This window comes from Triturus cristatus, chromosome 5_1, assembly GCF_964204655.1.
Source record: "Triturus cristatus chromosome 5_1, aTriCri1.1, whole genome shotgun sequence".
In the NCBI taxonomy this organism is placed as follows: Eukaryota; Metazoa; Chordata; class Amphibia; order Caudata; family Salamandridae; genus Triturus; species Triturus cristatus.
In genome coordinates this window covers 371,382,006-371,408,844 of record NC_140587.1, presented here as the reverse complement: position 1 = coordinate 371,408,844, position 26,839 = coordinate 371,382,006, and the positions used below count along the sequence as shown (strand labels likewise).

Here is a 26,839-nt window from a genome sequence, read left to right as displayed (position 1 = left end):
CTTCATCTCTTCTCCATGTTATCTCCAAACACTGTAGACGGCCTCACAGTACAACAACCTACCTAGACTAATATTCAAATCTACCTCTCACTGTAAAAAATGAGACCACAACCTGTCCACATAACATTTCTGGGTTTGGTTTTATCGCTTTTAACTTAATAACACATACATCTCCTACCCCCCCTTCCCCACTACTTCCACAAAAAGTATAATTTGCAAACGTGGGACATTTTTTTATCTCACCTGAATACATTAGCAAACCCAAATTAACACTGTACCTCATTTTCAAAACCATACAGTCCTTTAAAGATGACAAACTACATTTCTTCTTTGTGAAAAATTCCTAAACATATATAGAGTACTTATTTAACAACAGGTTGAAATTTATGGATATTTTATAACCAATATGAAACACCACATTTTACTAACAGTATTTTATTTGGAAATAAAAAATACTTTCAAACTTAAAAATATCACCTCAAATACTTACTTACTACTACAGAACACATAACACACCTTGTTCATTTCTACCTCACCTTTGTAGTTGGTATGCAGATTTCAAATGTCACACACGCATACAGTTCTTTCTTTGTCACGCAGTACATGTAATGCACCGCTTTCATCAAGAATGGAACCAGTAATGGCACAATTTCTTTGTCGCTCCACATACAAATACATGTAAAGAACAAATCAGAATACTTCATTCCTTCATCGACATTCCAAAACTTATCTCCATTGGTTATTTTTTAATTTTCCATCTGAAAAGCTACTTAATTTTCTGCGCCACATACAGGTCAGAAGTTCGACCTATTTTATCACCACACTTTCTGGAACATTCTATGACACCTGCAGGTTAAAAGTTCATGTTTTTTTAAAATGTAACAGGTTCTTTTTCAGCATATTCTCGAATATTTAACAGCACCTGCAGGTTAAAAAGTTCACCATTGTTTTAAGTTCCAAATGTACCTTCCAAATGCAAGTAGCACGTCTGGTTGAGCTGAGCACATTTCATCCTATCGTATGGACTCCACGTTTAGACTGCTCTTTATTACCCAATGACAAACATGCTTTTTCACGCAACTAATATGCACCCTAGTTTTTAGTACCCAATGCTTCTTATCTTCCAATCAATTATCGTTTTCTGTGGAGAAAAAAAAAGATTTTTCCCCAACTTTAAACATATCTCTTACTCTATGAAGGAACTGCATGAGCTACAGACATCTTTCCATACCTTCCAGCCATACCTTCAAAATGCTAGTGTGGATCGTAGGACATAGCTATGTTTTTGGTGCAAGAGGTATGCAGAACAGAGATGTATTGACTTAGACCTAGGTTTACAAAATGTGGACATTAAATGGTTTGCACAGAGAGGATTGAAGAGGCACCAATTGTTGCCTTCGGTTAAAACCTGTTTGCATCTCCAACACCCTGACCTCATGATTGTGCATTGTGGTGGAAACGACCTAGGCACATTGACTGGGGTAGGTTTGGAAATGCTAATGAAGGACACCTTTCAACAATTGATGTTGCTTTTGCCTCAAACTATCTTTGTATATTCCAATAGATGCCAAAGACAGAAGTAGAAATGGTCAAACCAATTTTGTCCTCAGATTGAAAAATCTAGGAAGAATGTCAACAAAGCTGTGTCTGCATACCTCAGAGACCATAGAATGGGGTAGATCTACAACAACAACATACGTTTTAATATGGCTGATATCTACAGAAGTGATGGAGTACACTTCACAGATCAGGGAAATCGAGTTTTTCTGAATAAACTGAAGTTGTGCAACCGCACTTATATATAGCTCCATCTAATAAACATAAGGGCTCTTTTTAGAGCCGCCTTATAACTGACAACTTTGGGCCGCTATTGTAGGGCCAGGTAACAGCAACTCCCGCACCCTCACCAAAATGTATTCTCCACACAGCTGTGGCACAGCGGCCACACCATCTGACTTTGGAGCACAGAGCTCTTGCTTTGATCACCGACTCTAGCGACAGCTCAGGATAGCACCATGTGACTCTGAGCAATAGCTCACTTAATTTCCACGCCGGCCCCCAGAACCTCCAGACCCGTACGAGTGAGTAGTTTGCACTTTACAAATACTGCATTGATTGGAAACAGCAGAATTGAACTTCACACTCCCTCTGTAGCACCCCTCAATCACCCTACAGACGTCACACTGTTCAAAACAAAACTTCCTCCTAGCACGTATGCACACATGCTAACACTACTTAGACAGGTGTGCCGCAGCAGCCAGAAAACATGAGTTCAGAGCACAGGCCTCACAGTTTAATCCCCTGCTCCGGCAGCAGCTCAGCTCAGCACTATGTGACTCTGGGCAATAGCTCACTTAATAACTCACATAATTTCCACGCCAGCCTCCAGGGCCTTCAAACCCCTAGCAGTGAGTAGTTTGCGATTTACAAACACCGTATTGATTTACCTTCGCACTCCCTGCATAACACCACCTAAGCACCAAATACAAATTACCGTGTTCCAAACAAAACTTCTTCCTACTATGTATAAAATATTACTGACACTACTTGGACAGGTGTGGCACAGCGCCCAGAGCGCATGACTTCACAGCATAGGACACATAGTTTGGGCTCACGGTTTCATCCCCGAGTCCAGCAGCAGCTCAATTTAGCAGCATAACACTCTAGGCAATACCTCACTTAATTTCCATACCTGCACTTTCAGACCGGGGTCAGTAGTTCAGCACCTTAATCCCCGAGTCTGGCAGCAGCTCAGCTTACACCCCAAGCGCCATCAGACCGGTATGAGTGAGTAGTTTGCACTTTCCAAATACCAAATTGATTTGATACGTGCAAATTTACCTTCGCACTCACTGTATAACACCCCTAACACCATACACAACTTACAATATTCGAAACAAAAGCTCCTCCGAGTAGGTATAACTACATGATGACACTACTTGCACAGATGTGGCACTGCGGCCAGAGCACATGACTTCACAGCATAGGACACACAGTTTGGACTCACGCTTTCATCCCCGAGTCCGGCAGCAGCTCAGCTTAGCAGCATGAGACTCTAGACAATACCTCACATATTTTCCATACCCCAGCACTTGCAGACCAGTAGGGGTCAGTAGTTCATCCTAGTAGGTACAAACACATGCTGACACTACTTTCACAGGTGTGGTGCAACGCAGAGGGCACCTGACTTCACAACATGAGACACACAGTTTGGGCTCACGCTTTAATCCCCGAGTCCCGCAGCAGCTCACCTTAGCAGCATCAGACTCTACGCAATACCTCACTTAATTTCCATACCTAGCACTTTCAGACCAGTAGGGATGAGTAGTTTGCTTCACACCCCCTCTATAGCACACCCTAAACACCCCACAGAGGTTACAGTGCTCCCACCCTACTCTTTCCTACTTTTGTTGCCCTTTTTTCCCCTTACTAGCTTCGACAGAATCACAAAATTGCAGCCAATACTTCCTAGTTGCAACTTCTTGCAGCGCTCCCAACCAATAAGCAGCAAGCTAGGGCTCGTAAGGCCTCAGCCAATCAGATGGCAGAATTCCCAAATATTGATATCTGTAAATTTTGATATTTCTCAAAACCTACTGAACGGATTTACACCAAATAAACAAAAGCGTGCTTTCTAGACCAAGACCCTTCTCCCTGCCAAATTTAGGGCAATTACGTTCACCCGTTCGACCTGTAGCCTTCTCTAAAGTTTCCTATGGAAATTAACATGGAGAAAACACATTTTGGGACCCCAATTGTTTCTCTGCCCCCTCCCTTGACGAATCACCCCCAAACTTTCAACATAGGAGCTGATATGAACAAAGAATTAGTTTGGAAAATTTCATGAAGTTTCATCAAACGACGCCAAAGTTATATATATATATAATATATATATACATATATATATATATATAAAGGATTTTGATCTCTTCTTTTATAGAATAGTTGGTAGATAAACCTCTGTCACTCTGCAGTATTCATTGTTGTTCTATAACAAAGTCGTAGCTCATAAGAAGTTACTTTATATTCAAATTTTATAATAACAAATTTTTTATGTTTTTGTCTTATTCACTGTGGTCAAGAACTAAGTATGTAATTGTTATATGACTATTGTGTAATAGTTGTGATAATTTGTATGTTTTCTGTCCTATTTTTTATGTGGACCTTATTCGTGATCCAAATCTCAATAAACGAATTGAATTGAATATATATATATATATATATATATATATATATATATATATATATATATATATATATATATATATTCACTGAAAAAACCATAGGTTTCAGGCCTGATATAGTTAGGAATTAGCATTTAAAAAACCTTTGAAATTCACTGAAAAAATCATAGGTTTCAGGCCTGATATAGTTAGGAATTAGCATTTAAAAAACCTTAGAAATTCACTCAAAAAACAATAGGTTTTAGGGGTGTTATAGTTAGCTGGACATTTCACTCGAACAAAACCATTGAAATTCCTCCGATATAGTTAGTTGTACTAACTACATCTCGCGCGCCCGCAATCCACTGCTGATGATGTCACATATTACATCATTCATGACATGGTTAGTGACATCACTGATGACCTCTCAAATGACATCACTGATGACTTCATCCACGTGACAATCAGATACAACTCATCATACACTAGTATAACCTTTCATTACTCCCTGCCATTGCAAACAGCAGTGTCCCGGGGTGGGCACCCCGGGACACTGCAGGAACCGGCCCTGGGGGGTGGCGGTCCCCAGGGACTAAACAAGGCTCCACAATTTCAAGTTGCCCTGGGGGTGGCGGTCCCCGGGGCTGGGTGGGCCTGAGAGCCCCCCACCCCAAATTATTTCAAGCCCCGGGGTGTGGCAGTCTCCGGGGCTGGGTGGGCTGAGAGCCCCCCACCCATGTTCAAGAAGCCCCGGGGGTGGCAGTCCCCGGGGCTGCAGGGGGGCTGTGAGCCCCCCGCATATACTATGTTCAAGCCCTGGGGGTGGCGGTCCCCGGGGCAGTGTGGGGGGATTGGGAATCCCCCCACACTTTTTTTTATTATGCCCCCGGGATTTGGCCCCCCTGGGGGCAAATTAGCATATTCAGCGCGGGAGTCTATGCTGAATTTTTTTTTTTTTCGGCCGAAATTCGCGCTGGGTGCGCAAATCTTGATGATTTTTTTTTTTAAAACATTCTTTTTTGGGCCCTGGGGGTCCTTGTGGGACCCCCTGAGCAGGCCTAGGGGGTTAGGGTGTTTCTACCCTGCCCCCTTTTTGCGTTTTTCATGTTTGTTTTTTAGGTTTCTTGTGCCTCTGTTTGACCAATTAGAATACAGCTCGTGCACGGCAGGGTGCGCGCTGGGTGTGGATAGGGTGCGCGGATCCTCCGAGGCCATAGATATATATGTACTTTTAACTCAAATTTTCTCAGGAACTACTGAACGGATTTACACCATTTAAGCAAAAGGCACGAGTCTGAACTGAGGACTACCTCTTTGTCAAATTTGGTGTAATTCCATTCAGCAGTTCGGGCTGTAGCTGCGGCTAAAGGTCCTATGGGAAAATGTGTTGGAAAAACACATTTTGGGACCCCCCTTTTCTCTTGACGAATCACCGTGAAATTTTCAGGATAGGAGCGGATCGGAGCTGGCCAAACGTTTGGAAAATTTCGCGAAGATTCGTCAATCGGCGCCAACGTTATTCCAAATAGAATGTTGTCGATTTCCTATGGAAAATAGGTCCTAACTATATCTACCTACCTAATATATATATATATAATCTACTGGTGGTTGCCAGTAGATAGTTATAGTTAGAACCTAGTTTCCATAGGAAAAGCATTTTTTGATGTGCTTATAACTTTGGCGTCGTTTGACGAATCTTTACGAAAATTTTCAAAAAAGTTCCTCTTTTCAGATGAGCTCCTATCTTGAAAGTTTGGGGTTGATTCATCAAGGGGAGGGCTGAGAAAAAATGTGGGTCCCAAAACATGTTTTCTCCATGCAATTTCCATAGGAAACTTTACACAAGGCCACAGGTCAAACTGCTGAACGGAATTACGCCAGGCAGGAAGAAAGGCCTTGGTCCAGAAAGCACGCTTTTGTTGAAATGGTGTAAATCCGTTCAGTAGTTTTTGAGATATTAAAGGAAAAAAATATATATATATCTGGACAGAGCCTTACTCCCTCTTTTTGGCTGCTAACACTTCAAACCAGGAAGTGTTAGCAGCCATCTTGTGCCTCGCATCGAATGAAATTAAAACAAAGGTCCCGGGGGCAATTTAATATACCGGAGCTCTGTCTGTGCGAGAAACCCCTTGCACGCTCCCTCTCCCCACATCACCAGCTCGCAGCTTTGCCTTTAAAAGCTAGTCCGTCGGCTCGCAGCTATCTACCTCTGCCAGTACGCTGCTATGCCTTTGCGAGCAGACGGCCCGTAGCTCTCCCTCTGGGAGCCTGGGTGCGAACTGTTGAAACTAGGAACTGTTGTCAGCCATTTTATGATTCAGTCCACATCAGCTCGCATCTCTCCGTCTACAAGACATCGAGTCCGTAGTTCTACCTCTGCGAGGCAACTCTGAAAACATACTGCAGTCTGTGCGAGATACCCCTTTCATGCTCCCTATCCCCACATCACCAGCTAGCAGCTATGCCTTTAGAAGCTAGTCAGTCGGCTCCCAGTTCTGCATCTGCGAGCCGTCGGGCCCGCAGCTCTCCCCCTGCGAGACGACAGGCCGCAGCTCTCTCTCTACGAGCCAGCCAGATTTAAAAATTGGAAATAGTATTGAATGTTTTATTTGTGCTGATTTAGTATTGTGGTTGCAAGAATTAGTCATTTGGTTTGTTTTTTAACAATCTAGTTGATTGTTTTTTTTCCCAGCTGTTTATGATGATACTACACTGACATCACTGTGAATAGTGAATAGTGAAGTTAAGTAGAATCTGAAAACAGCAGAAAAAGGGAGAAAAATATGTATTCAAAATGTTAAATTATGATGTATTATTTGATAAATAACATTGTAATTTCTGAAATATATTACATTACACAACAGTTTTACAGTTTATTTACTTTTCTGTACTGGAAAAGTTAGAAAAAACAGTACTAATGACAAATAGCAGAATAGTAGTTTAATATTTAAAAAACCTTTGAAATTCACTGAAAAAACCATAGGTTTCAGGGACGTTATAGTTAGAAATTAGCATTTAAAAAACCTTTGAAATTCACTGAAAAAACCATAGGTTTCAGGGACGTTATAGTTAGAAATTAGCGTTTAAGAAACCTTTGAAATTTACTGAAGATACCATTGGTTTTACAGACGTTATAGTTAGAAACTAGCATTTAAAAAACCATTGAAAATCACTGAAAAAACCATAGGTTTCAGGGATGTTATAGTTAGCTGGACATTTCCCTCGTACAAAACCAGAGAAATTCCACCATTATAGTTAGTTCTGCTAACTATAACTCACGCCCCCGTAATGCACTGCTGATGACGTCACATATTACATCATTCATGACATGGTCAGTGACATCACTGATGACGGTCCATCCATATGAAGCGAAACTCCTCCCAGACCACAGACACCCCCCTCACTTACACCACGGGGCTTTACTCATCTTAAGAATGTTGACCTGGCTCAATAATCTCTGCCCCAACGTTTAGACCTGTTCTCAAGATGGCCGCCCTCCCACTTTCCTCTGGGCTATAGAGAAGCATGGTGGCAGATTGAATTCGAACTTTCAAGGACTTGTCCCCCCTGCTGGATTTCAAGATGGCCACCTCAATGAGACCCTCCGCGATACTATTTCCTCTCCAGGTCTTAAATCATTGGCCATCGTTTGGACCTCGACCAGCCTTCACTCAACCCTATTCCCGCTCACCCAACAGGACCTTTACTCTGAGAACTTCCCCTCGACAGCTGAGACCTAGCCTTTTTGACTGATGCCCGGTGGAGCTACCTCATGAGCTAAAGGGGAGATGGGCTACGGAGCATCACCTACCCAGCCAGTCTTTGGGCAAACCCTCCTGCGTCTCTCCTGACCTTTACCTCCCTCCTCCCCCTAACCCTTCTCCACTTTCCAGCTACTGACCTTTGCCCTCACCTGTCCTGGCCCTTAGTCCCCACCCTGTTTATCTGTGAACTTTCCCTCATCAATTGAGACCTAGCTATTTTGACTGATGCCCGATGGAGCTACCTGGTTTAGCTAAAGGGGAGACGGGCCGGGGATTCTCTCCTTGGACATCACCTACCCAGTCGGTCTTTAGACAGACTTCCTTAAGTCTCTCCTGTCGTCTCTTGCCCCATCCTCCCTCTATTTACATCTCTCCTTCCCTCCTCTCTCAATGTATTGTTTATTTTTTGACATAATGTGTGATTGTTATCATTTTCTGTTACATTATGGAACCTACTGTAAAGCGCTCTGATACCTTCGGGTCTAGCCAGCGCTTTAGAAAACTCTTTAAATAAATAAATCTATGTACAACAAACAACACTAGTGTTGCATCATGGGAGATAAAGACTGTGACAAATTCAGTATAGTGAGGGAATGAGTGAGCTGATAAACATTGCACCACCACTGAGACAGTGACTCACATATTTTATTTTTTTTCCTATCATCTTTTGTCACATATACACAGCATTGGAAGGAGAGAACACTGCTGATGACACAGCAGGTAGCCAGGAGCTTGAGCAGATGGAGAAAGGGAAGGATGTGGGAGAAAACATTGGGCACAGTTCATCTGAAGTCCCAGCAACTGAGGCAGCAACTACTTCACAGGCCTCACCCATTGTCACTCCAGCTGAACAGCAGAACCCAACATCACGAAGCTCTCTGGCTACCAGGGTGCAGCTCCCACAGCCAACACAGCAGTCCCTGCAGTAGAAGCAAAGTTTGTCCTCCACTGGATCAGCCAGTCAGGGCATGTCTGAAGCACTAGATCTGGAGATGTTGCTAAACCAGTGCCTGCAACACAAGACTCAAAGGCAAAGAAATGTCAGGATGACACAGGGCTTCCGCATGATTACGAACAAACTTGCTGAGAATCAGACCCGGATTGAGGCAAAACTGGATGCCCTCAACAACACAGTGGTGGACCTAGCCTAAGAATGGGCTGTGGAAAGGGCAAATCTTAGGTGCATGGAGCGCAGCAGGGGGCATAAACTAGAAACACTGAGCAGGGCCATTAATAGGCTTGTGCATGCTACCAATCAACACAGCCAGCGCAGCTTTGGGCTGCAGGTGGAGATGGGCCACTACAGTGGGGATGTTGCTTGTGTTCTAGAGAAAATCGGTGCAGCAGTGGAAACCCAGCAGTCTAATATGAAAGTTGGTGGAGGTGCCATGGGTGGCACTGATAGTGAGGTGTCAAGCCGTAGCAGAATTTCAGCTACGGAGATTTTGCGCATGCAAAATGGTCGTACATCTGGGCCTCAATATTGAACTTTTATCGTAGTTATTAAAAGTTTAATTATTCTTTATATACAAACCAAACTTAAAATACACAAACATTAGAAATTCTTCAGTTGTAGTTATACCTTAAATTTATGATTTATGGTTCACCTCTGCATTTATATAACTTTATTTATTCTTTATCTACAAACAAATCTAGAAGTATACAAACATTAAAATCTTTAATTTATAATTTATGCAACACCATCAAATTACAATGCACTGTTTATGGAGGAGCGCGATTTATAATAATTTGGGTCCCATCTATGCACCCTATGACCTTTGGGAACCTTGCAATTCTGTAAAAATCGAGTTTTGTTTAGTCTACTTCCTCATCATCTCCGGGCATATATATGTTTTGATGGATGTGGTATAGCATGGCGTCTAGAAAATTATGGAAAAAACGCGAATGCGCACTCTGATACACACCACCAGCGACTGCAATGACATTCTGGTAACTACCAGTGGCCAAGAGCCAAGACCTGCACATGTGTGGCAATTGCATTGCTGCACAAGGTTCTGCTCTCAAGTTGTGGCTTCAATGTGTCTATGAGGTCTAGTATGACACTGCTACTTAGCCTGTACTGCTCATAAATCTCCTCCTCTGTCTTAACCAACAATGTCAGCCTGACTCTGAATATCTGCTCCTGTCTCCTCCTCCTCTGCAGTGCCACCATTGTCCAACCCCTCCTTGCTAACACGTACAGGGCAGTCATTGTGGAAAGGTTTGTGATGCATTCTGTGGCTGTTTTTATAGGTTGGGCCAGATTACCACCTGGTTCTGGTTATAGGTAAATTACATGCACAAATGTGCCTTTTTACACTTAGTCGCAATTAGTGACTGCTGCGTACATGCAATTTTGCATGTCTCAATTTGTGGCTCGCAATCTTGGGAAAGCAAAAAGCAGTCACTTTTTTTGCGAGTCGGTATTCGCTCACAGCGCAATTTTGACAATTGCGAGTGCCTTTTGTAAATTGTATATGGCCATTTTTGCATGCGCAATTCATTTTGCGACTGATTTTGCGCATGCAAAATAGTCGTACATCTGGGCCTCAATATTGAACCTTTATTGTAGTTATGAAAAGTTTATTTATTCTTTATATACAAACCGAACTAAAAATACACAAACATTAAAAATTCTTCAGTTGTAGTTATACCTTAAATTTATCATTTATGCATCACCTCTGCATTTATATAACTTTATTTATTCTTTATCTATAAACAAAACTAAAAGTATACAATAATTCTTTAATTTATGATTTATGCAACACCTTTATATTACAATACATTGTATATGGAGGAGAACGATTTTTAATAATTTGAAGGTTTTGCATATATTACAAATTAAAGGTATAGGAATACAGTTTGCAATTTAAATGTTTGTACCCTTTTAGTTTTGTTTGTAGGGAAAGAATACACAAAGTTATATAAATGCAAGGGTGGTGCATAAATTATAAATTTAAGCTATACTATAACTGAAGAATTTGAAATGTCTGTGTATTTTAAGTTTGATTTGCATAGAAAAAATCAATAATGTTGTTCTAACTGTAGCAATGGATTGAACTTTGTTTTTTCATTAAATAAATGTTGCTTATGAATAAACAGTTTTTTAAATCATAGCGTTTACTGTCATTGAATGGAGTGTTCTTACGTGTGGTGCAGTACAGTAGAAAGAGCATAGTGTTGTAGAGTCGAGTAGAGTAGAGTGGAATGTTTTACAGTGGAAAAGTGTACAGTGGAATAGTATACAGTGGAGTGGCGTAGAGTGGGGTGTCAGAGAGAGGAGTGTTGAACAGTGCAGTGTGGTACAGTAGCGTGGCATATAGTGGAGTAGCGTAGAGTGGAGTGGCATTGAGTATAGTGTGGTAGAGTATAATAATAGGTACAGTGTAGTGTCAAAAATTATAATAGTGTAAAGTGTAGTGGTGTGGAGTGGAATAGCGTATAGTTATGTGTTGCATAGTGGAGTGTCGTAGAGTGTAGTGGTGTAGCGTATAGTCGAGTATTGCACAGTGGAATGGTGTACAGTGGAGAGGAATAGAGTGAAATAACTTAGAGTATAGTGGGGAGAGTGGAGTTTTATACAGTGAAATAGGTTATATTTGAGTAGTGTATAGTAGCGCACAGTGCAGTGCAGCGGTTTAGACTGGAGGGACATAGACTGGAGTAGAGTGGAGTAGGGTAGAGTGGGGTGGGGGACAGTAGAGCAGGGCAGAGTACAGTGGCATAGATTGCAGTGGTGTACAGTGGAATAGTGTACACTGGAGTAGGGTAGAGTGGAATGGCGTACAGTGGAGTGGCATAGAGTGGCATTGAGTGCAATAGCATACAGTGGACTGGCGTGCAGTATAGTAGCGTTCAGTAGATTGGCGTAGAGTGGTGTGAGGTTTAATGCAGTGGCATACAGTGGAATCACATAGATTGGAGTGGCATAGAATGGAGTGGAGTGATGGTCGGTGTAGTGGTGTAGAGTGGAGTGTTGTAGAGTGGAATATTATACAGTGGAGTGTCGCAGACTGGGGAGTGGTAGAGTGCAGTAGGGTAGAGTGTAGGGGGTAGAGTGTAGTGACGTGTACTGACATGCAGTGTAATTGCATATGTGGCATGGTGGACAGTGTACAGTGAAATAGCGTAGAGTGTAGTGATGTAGAGTGGTGTGGTATAGAGTGGAGAGGCATACTGTGAGGTTGCGTACAGTGGAGTGGTATACAGTGGAGTAATGTTGAGTGTTACTGGTGTACAGTGTAACGATGTATAGTGGAGTGGTATATAGTGGAATAGCGAACAGTAGAGTGGCATAGACTTGAGTGTCGTACAGTACATTGGAATAGCGTAGACTGGAGTGGCATAGAGTGGAGTGATGTAGATTATCAATCAATTAATCAAGTGACTTGTAAAGCACAACTACTCACCCTAAAGTGTCTCAAGGCACTGGGGGTAGGGGATCTAATGGTCTGTTGGAGGAACTGTGGTTTAATCGAAGAACCAGGTCTTCAGGTCCTTCTTGAATTGACAAGCTATAAAAAACCTGATTGTACTTGAACACCAATCCTTTTCAAGGATACCAGGGGCAGCTTGATAATATGTCCGCCCAGAGGCTGGCTTTATAAAGTATGTCAGTCACATCCGGATCCAGGTTATCAATTTTCACTGTTTGTCAATCCACCAAACTGAAAATCTCCTTGTAAATGTGATCAAGAATTGTTTTTTGAGAAAGGGGAGAAAGTACCTCACGTAAGCATCACCAAGGGAGCTGCTGGTTGGTACTCACCAGTTTGCTCACGCTTTCATCATTGGTGACTTTCATGACCGTCAAAAAAGCACAATAGTGCCAAAACGATGTTCAGAGGTGAAGAAAGAGAAAGAGATAGAAGTGACATGCGCAAGAATGCACAGAAAGTGCTTGTGTCATTTGATTACCTGATTACCACTGTCTCAATCAACACCAATGGATCATCATCTCTCCATAATGGAGGAGTAAACTGCAACAACTTACCACAAGTACCCCTATCCTCCCCATCTTACAACACTGGTCCCAATGCTCCACTCTCTGGTCTTCTTCTTAACTGCCGTTCAGCTGCGATACACGCCTCTCACATCGCCGCCCTCATCCTCAGCCATAAAACTGATATAGCTATCCTAACCGAGTCTTGGCTCAATGAATCTTCATGTCCTTACCTTGATTTACTGGTTCTGCCAAATTATAACATCGTTAGACTTGATAGACAAATAAAAAAGGGGCAGGCATTGCATGCATCTAGAGCTCCGACCTCCTTGTCAGAGAACTCCATTCAGACCCCATGAACTTCTGCGAATATCATGCTCTCTCCATTTGTAACAACACTACGCAGTTATGCAAATTGCACATCTTCTACTACCCCCCAGGCAAGAACAACATATTCATGGATCTCCTCATGGAAATCATTACCACTAAGGTCTCCCCCCACTCCAATGACATTTTCCTCAGTGACTTTAATCCTCATTGGAATGACCTAATGACTCTGGGTCAACGCTGTCAAAGTCTTCCTCGCTGCCCAATCACTCACCCAGACCTGCACCCTTCCAACCCACTCAAAAGGCACCACGTTGGATTGGATCATCGCTAAGGTATCGGCGGTCAGGCTGAATTCAATAGATCAATGCGACTGGTCAGACCACCATGCCACCACCTTCCTAATACCTGACTACCGCTTGAAAAGATTAGGGCAACCGGTGAACCGAAACGCTGGCTCAGAGACACTAAGAACCTTGACCTTGAGAAGCTGACTGCTCTCTGTGCAAAAGACCTACACCCCCCCAAACCTAACAAAGGTCAACGACCTCACAGAGCATTGTAACTCGACTTTGTCCAACAGAACAGATGATCTGCTTCCGTTAAAGCTCAAAAGGTCCCAAATCACAGACAAACAACCCTGGTTCAGTGAACCCCTCAATAGCGAAATGAGAGCTCTCTGACTTACAGAAAGAAACTGGAGGCAGCACCCCTCAGCCTCCCAACTTAACCTTCTCCATCAGGCCAGAAATACTTACAACAAGAACATCCTCATATCCAAAAAAGAGTTCTTCAAATTAGAACTGGAAAACGACAAGAACAGACCCCGCAAACTCTTTAAAATAGTCAAACTTCAATCAGAAAAACTAGCTAAGTCATCCAAAGAAACAACCGAATCCCTAATAGCCTGTGATAAGTTCTTCTTCTTTACCACCAAAATTAACTCTCTAGGTAACAAACTTAATGCTACCTCAAACTTTCCTCCTCCTCTAACAAGGACCTGTTTTTCCTCTCTTCCCCTCTAGGCAACACCCAGAAATCAAGCTCACTGGTCCAACGTCAAGCTATATGATGACCATTACATTTCGAAAATGATATCTTCCTTAAAACCGAATACCCACTTCAACGACCCTCTCCCTGCCAACTTCTTGGCAGCACCCTCCCTACTCATTGTTCCCATTTAGACTACAATTATCAAGGCTTCCCTTCTTCAAGGGTCCATACCTGACTCCCTGAAAACCGGGCAAATCATCTCCATCCTAAAAAAAAACACTCTGAATACGGCAATTCCAGAAAGCTTCAGACCAATTTCAAATATTCCTCTTCTTGCAAAAGTGCTGGAGAAATGTGTGCAGCTACAACTAAGCAAACATATCGCAAATTTCATCTTGCTTGGCGAATTCCAATCTGGGTTCAGGCATGTGCATAGCACTGAAACTACTATTCTTCACATTATAGATGATGCTCTCCTAGCCCTTGACCAAGGCAAAACCTGTCTCTTGATCCTTCTGGATCTTTCCTCTGCGTTCAACACAGTCAACCACGAGAAGCTTCTTGAACGCCTCAAACACAGGATGGGTCTAGGAGGTACCGTCATCAAATGGTTTGGTTCCTTACTCCAGAATCGCACCCAGAGATTCATAGTCAACAGCAACCTATCTGCTCCTTCCCGATATCAATCGGTGTCCTTCAAGGCTCTACTCTGTCCCCTACCCTCTTCAATCTCTACCTTGAACCATTAACTGAAATTCTTCGCTCAGCCAACATCTCCTTCCACATGTCCGCCAACGATACTCAGATCTACATCAAAATCTCTTCTCTAGAGGAGATTACCCATCTGAATGATGCCCTGAAACTGACTGTTCAATGGCTCGCCAACAACCAGCTCAAACTGAATGCCCAAAAAACAGGGTTCCTTCTCATCTCCCCCCCTAAAAACTCCAACGACATCCTGGAATGGATTAACTCGATCACAGCACTTAACTGCACTCCGACCATAGTGGATTCTGCTAAATCTCTCGGTATAACCTTGGACAGCAACCTGAATATGCATGAACACATCAAATCGATGGCCAAAACTGCTGTGTTCCACCTGAGCTACTTGAGAAAACTAAAACACTCCTTGAAACTGCGGACCTAAAAACCGCAGTACAGGTGTTAGTTATCTCCAGAATTGAATATGGCTGCTCTACCCTTTCTGGCCCACCAAAGAAATCCAGGGCCCCTCTAAAAGTTTGCCTCAACACAGCAGCTAGATTCTTATCTGGCTCAAAAGAATTTGACCACATTTCATCATATTTGAAGGCCTTGAACTGGCTTCCTCTTGAAGCTGAATCCACCTCAAACAGGCCTGTATCACTCACAAAGCCTTGCACACGATCTCCCGGCATTTCTCGCCCAGAAAATCGTGGTATCTGGGGGTTTCTGAAACTCCCAGTCTGCCAGAGACCGTGTACTCCAGCCAGGCCGCTTCCGCAAGGAAAAAACATATAACCGAGCGTTCTCTGGGGCTGCACCAAGAATCTGAAACTCGCTACCATCCTCCATCAGAAGAATACCTTCTCTGCCAATCTTCAAAAAGGAAGCTAAAACCTTCCTAATGAGCAAATTCCTACAATAACTCTCCTTTGTTGCGCATACCGCCTTTTGTCTTGGCTTTTGTTTCTGTGCAGAATTTCCTGTACTGCTTAGCCCTTCCTGTGTACCAACTCTCACTCCTTCTAATGTTCTGGTGGTTCCCTCTGCCTTTTTTTATAATATCTCCCCTCTCATAGAATTGCTGGTTTTCTCTTTTTATCGCTGACATGTTGCTCTGCTGATTATGGTACAGTATTGATTATTGTATATAACTCTGGCTTTTGTCCTAATGTAGTCAACTCCTAATCCCCATCTTTGTGTTTTGCCTGTATCAAACCTGTACATAGCGTGTTATCCCTGTAAAGCTCTCTGATACCCTAACGGGTCATGTTCGCGCTCTATAAAAACTCAAATAAATAAATACAAATAAATAAATAAAATTAACTCAGTGCCTGGGGCATTTAAGCTATGCCTTTTATGTAGTATCCATGAAAAGAAATTCCAGATTCTCAAAGACGTTTTTTTACATTGCTGCTGGCAATCCTGCCTGATGCACTGAGGTGATCACTCCTGGAAATTTGAAATAGGAAATTCACTAAAGCAGTCTTGCCTGATGTGATCACTATAAAATAACAAATTATATTAGTAGCTTGGAATTATTTTATTGATCATAAGTAGCTCTGATTACAGAAAAGGTTAGAGACCCTTGTTTTAGACCAATAGAATAAGGACGTGTGATAAAATATGTTGGGGCATTTTTAGGGTGGCCTGAACTTTAATTGTGACTATGTAAGAGGGTTGGGCTTCACCTACAATACTCTGCAGATTAGAGATCCTCTGAAAGGTTTTGTTTGGCTTCTAAAACTCCCTGTCTAATAGAGCATAACTCATAAAAAAAGAGGAATGGGTGATTCCTGACAGTTCTCCTTTTCTCCGTAAAGGGGATGGCATATATCATTTTCTTGTGGAACTCAATAGAGCTGCAAGGTGTGGGCAACAATTTTGATCAAGTCTGAAAAATGTAGTTTCCGTAGCGGATAAACACTGGACAACTTAATTTTCATACGTATGAAAGTGAGACAAACCAGTTCAGTGGCTCACAGAATTTGAAAATATGTCTCCAATGTACAGTGCCCAGAGAATGTAGTGTTCTGTTTATTATCTCGACCCCTACGTCGATGAATCAGTACCAGTCTTTTGTCTAAAACAACTTCATAATATGAACTTTGCTGGCAAATGGTGCAAAGATGGCTAGGCATTTTTATATTAGAAACTACATGTATTTCCACTATATTTAAAATTTGCTATGATAAATTAGGGGAAAACTACCATAAGCATAATTTAGGACAATCTTTGCAGTATGTCATCTACAGCAGCAAAAAACAAATGAAACATATTGGGATATGTACTGGTAATACTCCACACTATGTTTTATTGTTGTGGTAACTTCCCTTCTCACGCATGTGTTTTCCTATGCTGTGAAAGTAAAACACTATGGTAGCCAGATTACCAGATATTTGTTCAGTTCTCCACCATTTTCATACTGTGCATCTGATGCACAAAGTCTTTTGTACTTGGCGATACCAAAGATTGCAATTACTTTGACACATATCAGCTCTCATCAGTGGAGAAAAAAAAACGTGGTCAAGACCATGGATTGGAGACCAATCGGAGTTCATAAGTTGTTCGCCTTGTTTCGTGGAATTTGGTAACTTAAGAGAAAGGCAATAATTGTACAAGAGTAAAATAAATATATGTCTGCTACTGTCACAAAAGTAGCTCAATTAATGGCAATTCATTTTCACAATTATGATTTTTATGATCAGTAAATGATACCAAACAGCTTTAGATGAGCTTAAATAGAGTATGGACACAAATATCCAGAATTCCATTGTGCACCCTTGTGCAAACATAATGCGCTCTTAATGTAGAACTACTTTGTAGAGAGCAATGACACACTCTGGTCTTCGATCATCCACTGATACAAATATCCCATATCAATCATAGCCATGGTTCATATTAATGATTAATATGTGAAATACTACTTGCAGGGGCCCAGGGTTTTGCTCAAAAGCCCAGAGCTGGTGCTATCAAATGTCAAAGTGCAGCTACCTAAGTCTGCTTAGCCTTGATTTCACCTCACACCTCTTTCATCCACCACCAGACACTCCCTGCCCCTTTATCTCACTCTTTTATCTTCTTTTTCCTCTCTTCTCACCCTCTTTGCCACTGTTTTTTCGACTTTCTCCTTTGCTTTCCCACTTGTGTGTTTTTCTCTGTCTTGTTCTGAGTCAAAGAAGAATTGCTCCCCCCAAAAAGTGCTGGTGGGCCCCACCTGCACCACAGAGGCAAATTAAGCAATGGTTTTTACTCTCTGAATAAGGGGACGGTTTTGTGACATGGCTATATGTTTAAAAATGAATTCAGATAAAATGCATGTCTTTCGATCTATAAGTTACACTACTTATTAGTATATGACCCTAAAATAATTTGTCTTCAGGAAACATGAAGCTGTGTGGATTTTGACTTTGAGAATTTCTTTGTCTATTGTTGTGCAGCAAAACCCTCTACTAAAGGACATGCCAGTGGTTGTTTAGCCATTTTACTTAGCTGTACCATAAAATGGAATCCTGTTGTTTATATCCACCCCTAAGTGTTGTATGGGAGTGAATCCAAGGCTTGGTAAAGACAAACGAGGGCAGTCTATATCCCTTTCTCTGGTAAATGTTTATGTTCCCCCAGGGAGAGCACTGGTTAAATTCATCTGTTCCTAAGTGCCTCTGAAGGGTGCTCCTTGACTATGATGGTGGGTGATTTTAACACTAAAATGTCGAATTTATCTGTCATGTCATTCTCCAACCCTGAGTTGGAGGATGTATGGTCCATCCTAGAATCCATATTGCCTAGCCATATAAGATTAGATAGACAAGGCCTGTCTCTTTTGCATGATTTGAGAATGTTGGTTCTTGTGATGTTGAATGGTAGATTCCCTGAGGACACCCCCACTTCTTATACCTTTCAGGGCCCACTTGGACACTCACTGATCGACTATATGGCAATATCCTACAAATTTTCTGGTGCATGCATGCAATTTAACATTCTGCCTACAAACATGAGTGACCATAGAGTTTTGGCAGTGGATGTTAACATGGAACTCGAGCTGCCAGAGCTTTGGAATCAAAGGGACGAAAGCATTTTATATAATCATAGTAATGGGCGTACCTTTTGGTCAAATAATATGCTCCTATGTTTTAAGAGAATCTTTGCAAATGCAGTTCCTAATTGTATTCAGGAATCCCCCATTTCTAGGTTTGAGAGGATATTGGCCCTAATTAGAACGTGGGGAAGCAAAAAGCATATTATCAGCTCTACCACTTTAGTGGTTAAATCGTGGGAGATAAAAAAATTAAATCGGGAGATTAACGCCTTGATCAGGGAAAAATTCAGGCAGTCTTCATTACCTAGGCAAAGGGAAATTAATAGACTAAAACAGGTAAGGAAAAGAAAATTGGTATCTGAACGTAGAAGGTTGGAAGATGCAAATTGGATCAAACTACGATATGTTACACAGTCCGGTGATACCAGGAAATATTGGGCGTTAATAGCAACATTTTGTTATGGTAGAGATAAGGCAAAACCCATCTTGATATCAGATGCAGAATGGACTATATATATTTCCCAGCTGTACGCTCTAAATTCCTCAGTCGGATGGAATTTCGACTTTGTCTCTGACTCTTCCGTGGGGAGCGATTATGGAGCTCCCTCGTGTAATGAATAGAAGGTTATATCAAAGGGGCAAGGTATTCAGCTGTGATGGGCCCAGATGGTGTACCAATAGCCATAATCAAACAGGACGGTGAAGCATGGGCAGAATTCTTGTGCACACAATTTTTTTATTGTTTCACTCATGGGGTCATTCCGCCATACTGGAAGGGCAGTATAGTTGTCCCCTTATATAAAAAGGGTCCTAAAAATTCCCCCGCTAGCTTTAGACAGATCACACTTTTGGATGCGACCATTAAAGTCTTTGCCAAGAGCATTCTTATTCATCTTCAAGATTGGGCTTTTGGAAACGGTTTTATCCCGGTAGAGCATACAGGGTTACGCAAAAACAGTGGTACTCTTGATAACATCACAGTTCTGCAAACTCTAATTAAAAAATATCCAATGAGCCCGGGAATGCCGTTATTCGCGGCCTTTATAGATTTCTCAACGGCCTTCGACCAGGTTGATCGGGGGACCGTGTGGCTATGGAGATACCTGTGAATTTACTTAGACTGATTATTGTACTGTACTCCTCCACTTGGATGCAGGTCCTATTGAGGGGAATACAGGGTCTGTCTAGCAAAATAGAGACCCATAATGGGTTAAAGCAAGGGTGCCTTTTGGCCCCTCTTCTATTCTCTCTTTATGTCAATGATTTGCCAAGCACAGTGGGGCTTAGCAAAGGGGATTCCCCAAAATTAAAAACCTTAAAGCTGAGCTGTCTGCTATATGCGGATGTTGCTATCTTACTTGATCTAACCACAATTGGACTCCAAAGATGACTTTCAGAGTTAGCAAGGTACTCAGGAGTCTGCTACTTAAATATAAATATTTTAAAGAGTAAAGTAATGGTTTTTAGATTTCGGGGATACAGAGTCAGAAAAAACATGCACTGTTTATTGGGGAACGAGAAACTTGACGTAGTAAAGTTATATCCATACTTAGGAAAAATTTTCACAAGTAGGTGTTCTAGTAGCAATTATATGGATCAATGTAGAGGCAAGTCAATTTTACAGGCCTCCGCAATCAGTCGAATTATACACATTGTGGAAAAAGACACTTTGCACATACTTTATCAGTTTATAAAATTAAGATACCTCCAGCATTGAGCTATGCCTGAGAAACAGTAGATGCACAGGAGTGGGATAAATTTGAGAAAGTAGAGGGTCGTATTTAGAGCCAAATGTGTAATCTGAATCCCGCTGCTCCCATAGTGGCGTTCCGGCTCGAATTCAGTTTACTTTCCACCTACGTGCTCTCAATTGCTGCGTCCTGAAGATGGAGCAACGCACTATGGAATAGCTCTGATGAACTCCCTACAGGTAGCATTGTATGAAGAAATCCTGACACCTTGAAGGGAAAAAGTACTCTTTTTAGGAATTATCAAAAAGCCAAAGATCTCTTCGGCTTTGAGATGGTCAGCATGGGGGCTTTTCCCAAACAAGTGTTGAAAACTAGAATTCACAAAACTATCTATGATGTATCTCGTAAAGGAGACATTTCAATGTGTGCAGAGAATTGTAATAATGTCTGCATAGTAGGGAGTAGTGTCTATAAAAAGCCACAACCTTATATTTTATCGAATCTCCAACGGGGGGGGGGGTACGTAGAACTATTTTGCAGCTCGGGATGAACTTACTCCCCTTAAGAATTGTAACAGGAGCTTGGGAGGAGCTTCCTAGACATGTAAGACTCTGCCACTCATGTGGTACCTGCGTACAAGACTTAAATCATGTTCTCTTCGTCTGCCCTATATTACAACCCTTACGCCGTAGATATTTAAGATCTTCTTTTCAAAAGTATATTATTGTCACAGCAAAGGAAGCCCGTAATTGCCTGCTGGCCCCCCCCTTCTGAACTAGTCTGTTTTAAACTGTTTTGCTTTTTTAAACAATGTTTAAATATATTTTAGAACAGTATTGGTTCACTGAGTACTTAAACATTGAATAGTATTAGTGCCATTGTGGTGTGTTAAGATTTTATCTTTCTTGATTGATGCTACGAATATCATCAGGCATAATTGCACATCAAGTTTCTTATAATTCTGTTATTTGAGCACTTGCACTTTTTTGGTACTCACTATACTGTTAGCTATTGTGTACAGTACCTTGAATCGTAAAACCCTGCCTTTATTATGAGTTTTTAACCCCCAAGTATTAATTGTAATGTTGTATATATAGTCTGTCTGAAGTTTCGTAAGGATTCAATGGTTTTAATCTGACTTATGTCCCTGCACACTTGGTACTTGAAAGGTCTTTGAAATAGATTTTGTATCTATACTTTCCTCCCTTGTTTTACATGTTATGATGAATTTTATATTGTAAAAATTGAACATTTTCTCTTATGGGTGGGTTGTGATGATTGTGGATGTATATTTTTTATGTGGAACTCTTTGGAGTCCTGTATCATAATAAAAAGAAACTGAAATTGGATGTCTTTTTTGAGATTGCTATACTCACCTGTGACTGATGGTTTCTCTTTTTTTGTCTCATAGTACTCAATAAAAGGAGAAATGGAGAGTACCTGAAACAAACCCAATTCCAAAATTCCTCCACCTTCACGCAAGAGACTGTAGAGACAGCAGAAAGGAGCGGCCTCTATTATCTGTCTGTTGGTTTTTGAAACCATTTTTCAGTGTTTCCTGAATATAAGTGCAGTTCCTTCAGGACACTTCGTGCTGTTGCTATTGAGTGGTGATTGTGTACGATCGATCAGCTTTGCTTCCTGTAAACAAGCATTAGAGAGCAGCTTGACAGCAGGCCCCTTCTGAAGCTGCCTTCGGCGCTGCCTGCGCAAAGTGTGTCAAACCCGTACACATGTTTGCAAAGTAACGTTGTGAAAAAAAGTGGCTGGTTTTGCTTGTTGTTGCTTTTCCTTCTACTATTGAATTTAGTGTAAGTGGCAATTATTTTGTGACTGATTGACATATTTGGGTGCCTATTTATTGTGAAACGTGCTAATAGGTTGAAAATAACATTTTCTTCTGTAGTGATTACAGACAGTGCACACTAGCACAATGGTCTTTAGGTTGTTCATTCCTTACACGAACCTAGGATATCGATGTTTTTTTTTATTTTTATTTTACTACTATAAAAATGAAGAAAACAAAAAAGTGGAACACACTGTAACGCAGCTGAAAATATTCCATTTATCCAGTAAATAATGTGCTACATGCAACATCTGTGATATACATGCATTTACGGTATTATTAATTAAACCTGGCACTGAAAGCATTGATTTTGCTGCAAAATTGCAGGTCCCTCTGTTGGGCCTCCTGTGGTGTATTATTCTGCCTCTGTTAAAGGCCCTTAGCCAGGGTCGTAGTTGGGCCTAGAAATGAAAAGGGCCGCCACACACAGAGTTGCTGATTCAGGGCAGACTACTGACTGCCTCCACAACCCCACCCCTAATTTATTTATAGCGTCCCCCTACTTCAGGCGTGACCCTTCCATACATTACAGACCATGCACAGTGTCATGAACACTTTTCCAATGTTAAAAATGGCGCAAAAGTGGCCCTAGAGGCTTGTAAATAAGCCCCTCTGTGCCTATTTTTCAAGAAATTGCGCAGTCTCTAACACATCTACTCATTCTGTTACTCCATAGGCTGCACCTGCTCACAGACCCTCTTTAAAGAGCGTGTATAAACCCGGCAACACTGCTTCATGGAACATGAGCTGCACCTATTTACAGGTCCTGTTTAAAGTGTGTGTACTAATCCGGTAACACTACTCTGTGGAACATGAGCTGCGCCTATTCACAGGTCCTGTTTAAAGTGTGTGTACTAACCCGGTAACACTACTCTGTGGAACATGAGCTGCGCCTATTCACAGGTCCTGTTTAAAGTGTGTGCACTAACCCGGTAACACTACTCCGTGGAACATGAGCTGCGCCTATTCACAGGTCCTGTTTAAAGTGTGTGCACTAACCCGGTAACACTACTCCGTGGAACATGAGCTGCGCCTATTCACAGGTCCTGTTCAAAGTGTGTGGACTAACCCGGTAACACTACTCTGTGGAACATGAGCTGCGCCTATTCACAGGTCCTGTTTAAAGTGTGTGCACTAACCCGGTAACACTACTCCGTGGAACATGAGCTGCGCCTATTCACAGGTCCTGTTTAAAGTGTGTGCACTAACCCGGTAACACTACTCCGTGGAACATGAGCTGCGCCTATTCACAGGTCCTGTTTAAAGTGTGTGCACTAACCCGGTAACACTACTCCGTGGAACATGAGCTGCGCCTATTCACAGGTCCTGTTTAAAGTGTGTGCACTAACCCGGTAACACTACTCCGTGGAACAGGAGCTGCGCCTATTCACAGGTCCTGTTTAAAGTGTGTGCACTAACCCGGTAACACTACTCCGTGGAACATGAGCTGCGCCTATTCACAGGTCCTGTTTAAAGTGTGTGTACTAACCTGGTAACACTACTTCGTGGAACATGAGCAGTACCCAGTGCTTGAAATGAAAAAATAGAAGTGCAGGTACTCTGAACGAGGGTACTTTCTTGTTTCTGAGAAGTGCTGGTACTCTCCAATTAAACGTATTACATCACTCTTGAAAAGTGCTCGTACTCCCCCTCTCACAAAAACTCAGTACCAGCCCATATAAAGTACTGGCCACACCTACTCAAAGATCCTCTTTAAAGTGCGTGTACAAACCCGGTAACACTGCTCCGTGGAACATGAGCTGCACCTAATCAAAGGCCCTCTTTAAAGTTCATGTACTGACCCGGCAACAATGCTCCGTGGAACATGAGCTGCACCTACTCAAAGGCCCTCTTTAACCTGTCTGTACTAACCCGGCAACACTGCTATGTGGAATAGGTGCTGCATACAGCACAGCTCAGGAGCAGGAGGAGGTGTTGCCCAACTGTGTTTCTCAGTTACGCCGTCTGAGGTTCATTACTGACCCATGTTTCTGAGCTGTGCTGTCTGTAGCTCATATTCCAGCTCTCTGTGGTGGTACCTTAGTGCGAGAGCTGGAAATACATCTGTTTTTTTAAAGCAGGTGTATTACTCTGTTCTGCACCTGTGTAAAACCACAGAACGTGGCTAGGACACGACCCTAGGGGTAAGTGCATGAGCCCTAGACATCCAGCTCAGAAGCACAAAGGGGCAAGGCCCAAGCAGAGGTCTATGTCCCTTACGATCAATGCAGTTCCCCATAAACACAGAACAGGCAAAACCCTTTAGCACATCAGACCCCCATGTTTCCTAAATGTGCTGGTGCAGTACATGTGCCAACTTCTTGAGTTATGGAGTTATGGCCTGGACTAGAGAAAGCCAAGGGGGCATATTTTCAAGCTGGCGATAAAAAAATTATCGCCGCTTTTACGGCCGTTTTCGGCCGAAAAGCGGCGATAATTTTATCGCCTAATTAGCAATTAGCAATTAGCAAGGCCACGCTAACGCGTGAAACCTTGCTATAGCGTGGGGATTCCTAACGCCCAGCTTTGCATCTCTAATGAGATGCAAAGTGGGCGTTCCTGACCTAACATGACAGGAGAAATGTCGCTAAGCGACATTTCTCCTATCATCAAGCCCCACACTATGAAGCATAGCGGAAGGAAAAGTAGCGATAACCCCTGTTATCGCTACTTTCCTTACGCCTGCTTCAGGACTGACTCAGCCATGATATCCTATGGAAGGTGGATATCATGGCTAAGTTTGTCCCTATCAGCAAGCTAACGCCACATTGCGTGAGATTATCGCTGGATAATCTCACGTTAGGCAGTTAGCGTGAGGATTTTTATCGCTGAGGAGATAAGCGTTGCTAATAGCACGCTATCTCAGCGATAAAAATCCACGTTACCCGGCGATAAGTATCCTCACGCTAAGAGCGCTCAGCGATAATTATCGCCGGGTGTTGCTGATATGCCCCCAAACTCCTTGAAAAAGCTGTACACAGCTCAAATCCGGTCTGAAATGTAGATGCGGATGTAGCTCGTGCTACAGCCACATCTTATGCTTTGATTGAAAATGTGAAACACTGAAGGGCGTATTTACAAGCCCCTTGCACCACTTTTGCGTCATTTTTTCCATGTTAAAAGTGACGCAAAAGTGGCGCAAGGGGCTTGTAAATCTGTCCCTGAATGTTTTTCAGGTATTCTCTCAGTTTTGTGCATGTGTTCTGATACCTCTCAATAAGCACATACTTTGTTCAGAATAATTTGTATATACTTTGTATAAACTTCTTTACTGTTATAATTGTTCAGTAAACTGTCTATGACTGCAAGGGTTAAAAGTACACACAAGAATGTATTTAGCCCCACTATAGGCCTTTATAATATAAGTATATTTTCATGCCGACGAAGGGTGGGAGCACACTGCCTTACATCCTAGCACTCAGTGCCCCAATGCATTATTGTTAATGCAGTGCATAACACTTGCTTTAGTTGTAGTCTTTCATTTTTCACCCTTGTTGGTGCAGCTTGTGCTGTGTAACTCTAGACAAGTGTTTCTGGATCCGTCACTTCATCAGTAGAGAGCAACAAATCATTTTGTGGGAAGCTGCAAATGTTTCCCAAAGTGTTTGCAGGTCTCTGTGCAACTCGCTGGGTGCAGATGCATCAACACAAGCTTCTCAGCTCAGTAAATCAAGGGAGCCTTTTCAAACAGAAGGAGGGTGGGAGCACACACTCAGTTTACCCCAATGTATCATGGTAGATGCAGTGCATGATAACACTTACTTCAGTAGATCCAAACTGAGGTCTGGGATGTGAGGCAGTGTATACTCACACCCTCATATTTTCATGCACTTGAAAGCCCCAGATCTCTTTCTAAAGATGATAAATTGTCAGATAAATGCTCATCTTCTTATATTTTATTGAAACACAAGATACCACCTTGGTCACATGGGTATAACACAGCACAAACATTGAAACATTGGACATCTGTTCTGAATATCATACTGGAACGAGTGATTTTGGTTATTTCGACAATATGTGCTTCTTCATAAAGATTCAGGCACTCTTGCCACGTCTTGATATTGAAAATAACATCTATAAATTGTTATGGCTGTTTCTGAAGTAACTGTTTGTAGGTCTCTGTACAAATGTGGAAATAAAGGAAACGTTCTTCGAAGTAATAAGGAAGTGTGTTCTTTCATTGGCTATAATATAGGAGCACTGATTGCCCTGTTAAAATCTTTTTAACTGACAGTATAAAATGTATACATATTTTATTTGGATCTCAGTGCCAACCTTAAATACCGGTGTTTTTTAAAGTTTAATAAGCTTTATTGACAAAGGGGTAAATATAGGCAATAAAACAGAGCAGAAAGCTGTTTTTGTTTTA

General features: G+C 42.0%; 1 protein-coding gene across 1 annotated transcript in view; it reads left to right on the top strand.

Moving 5' to 3' along the window:
* Positions 1–26,476, top strand: part of TRHR (thyrotropin releasing hormone receptor) — a 693,546-nt gene extending 667,070 nt beyond the window's left edge. Inside the window, exon 4 of the mRNA XM_085605090.1 lies at positions 22,036–26,476. Within this exon, the coding sequence (XP_085461216.1) occupies positions 22,036–22,068 (33 nt within the window). The 3' untranslated portion in view covers positions 22,069–26,476. The remainder of the gene's footprint in view (positions 1–22,035) is intronic.
* The last annotated feature ends 363 nt before the right edge of the window (positions 26,477–26,839 follow it).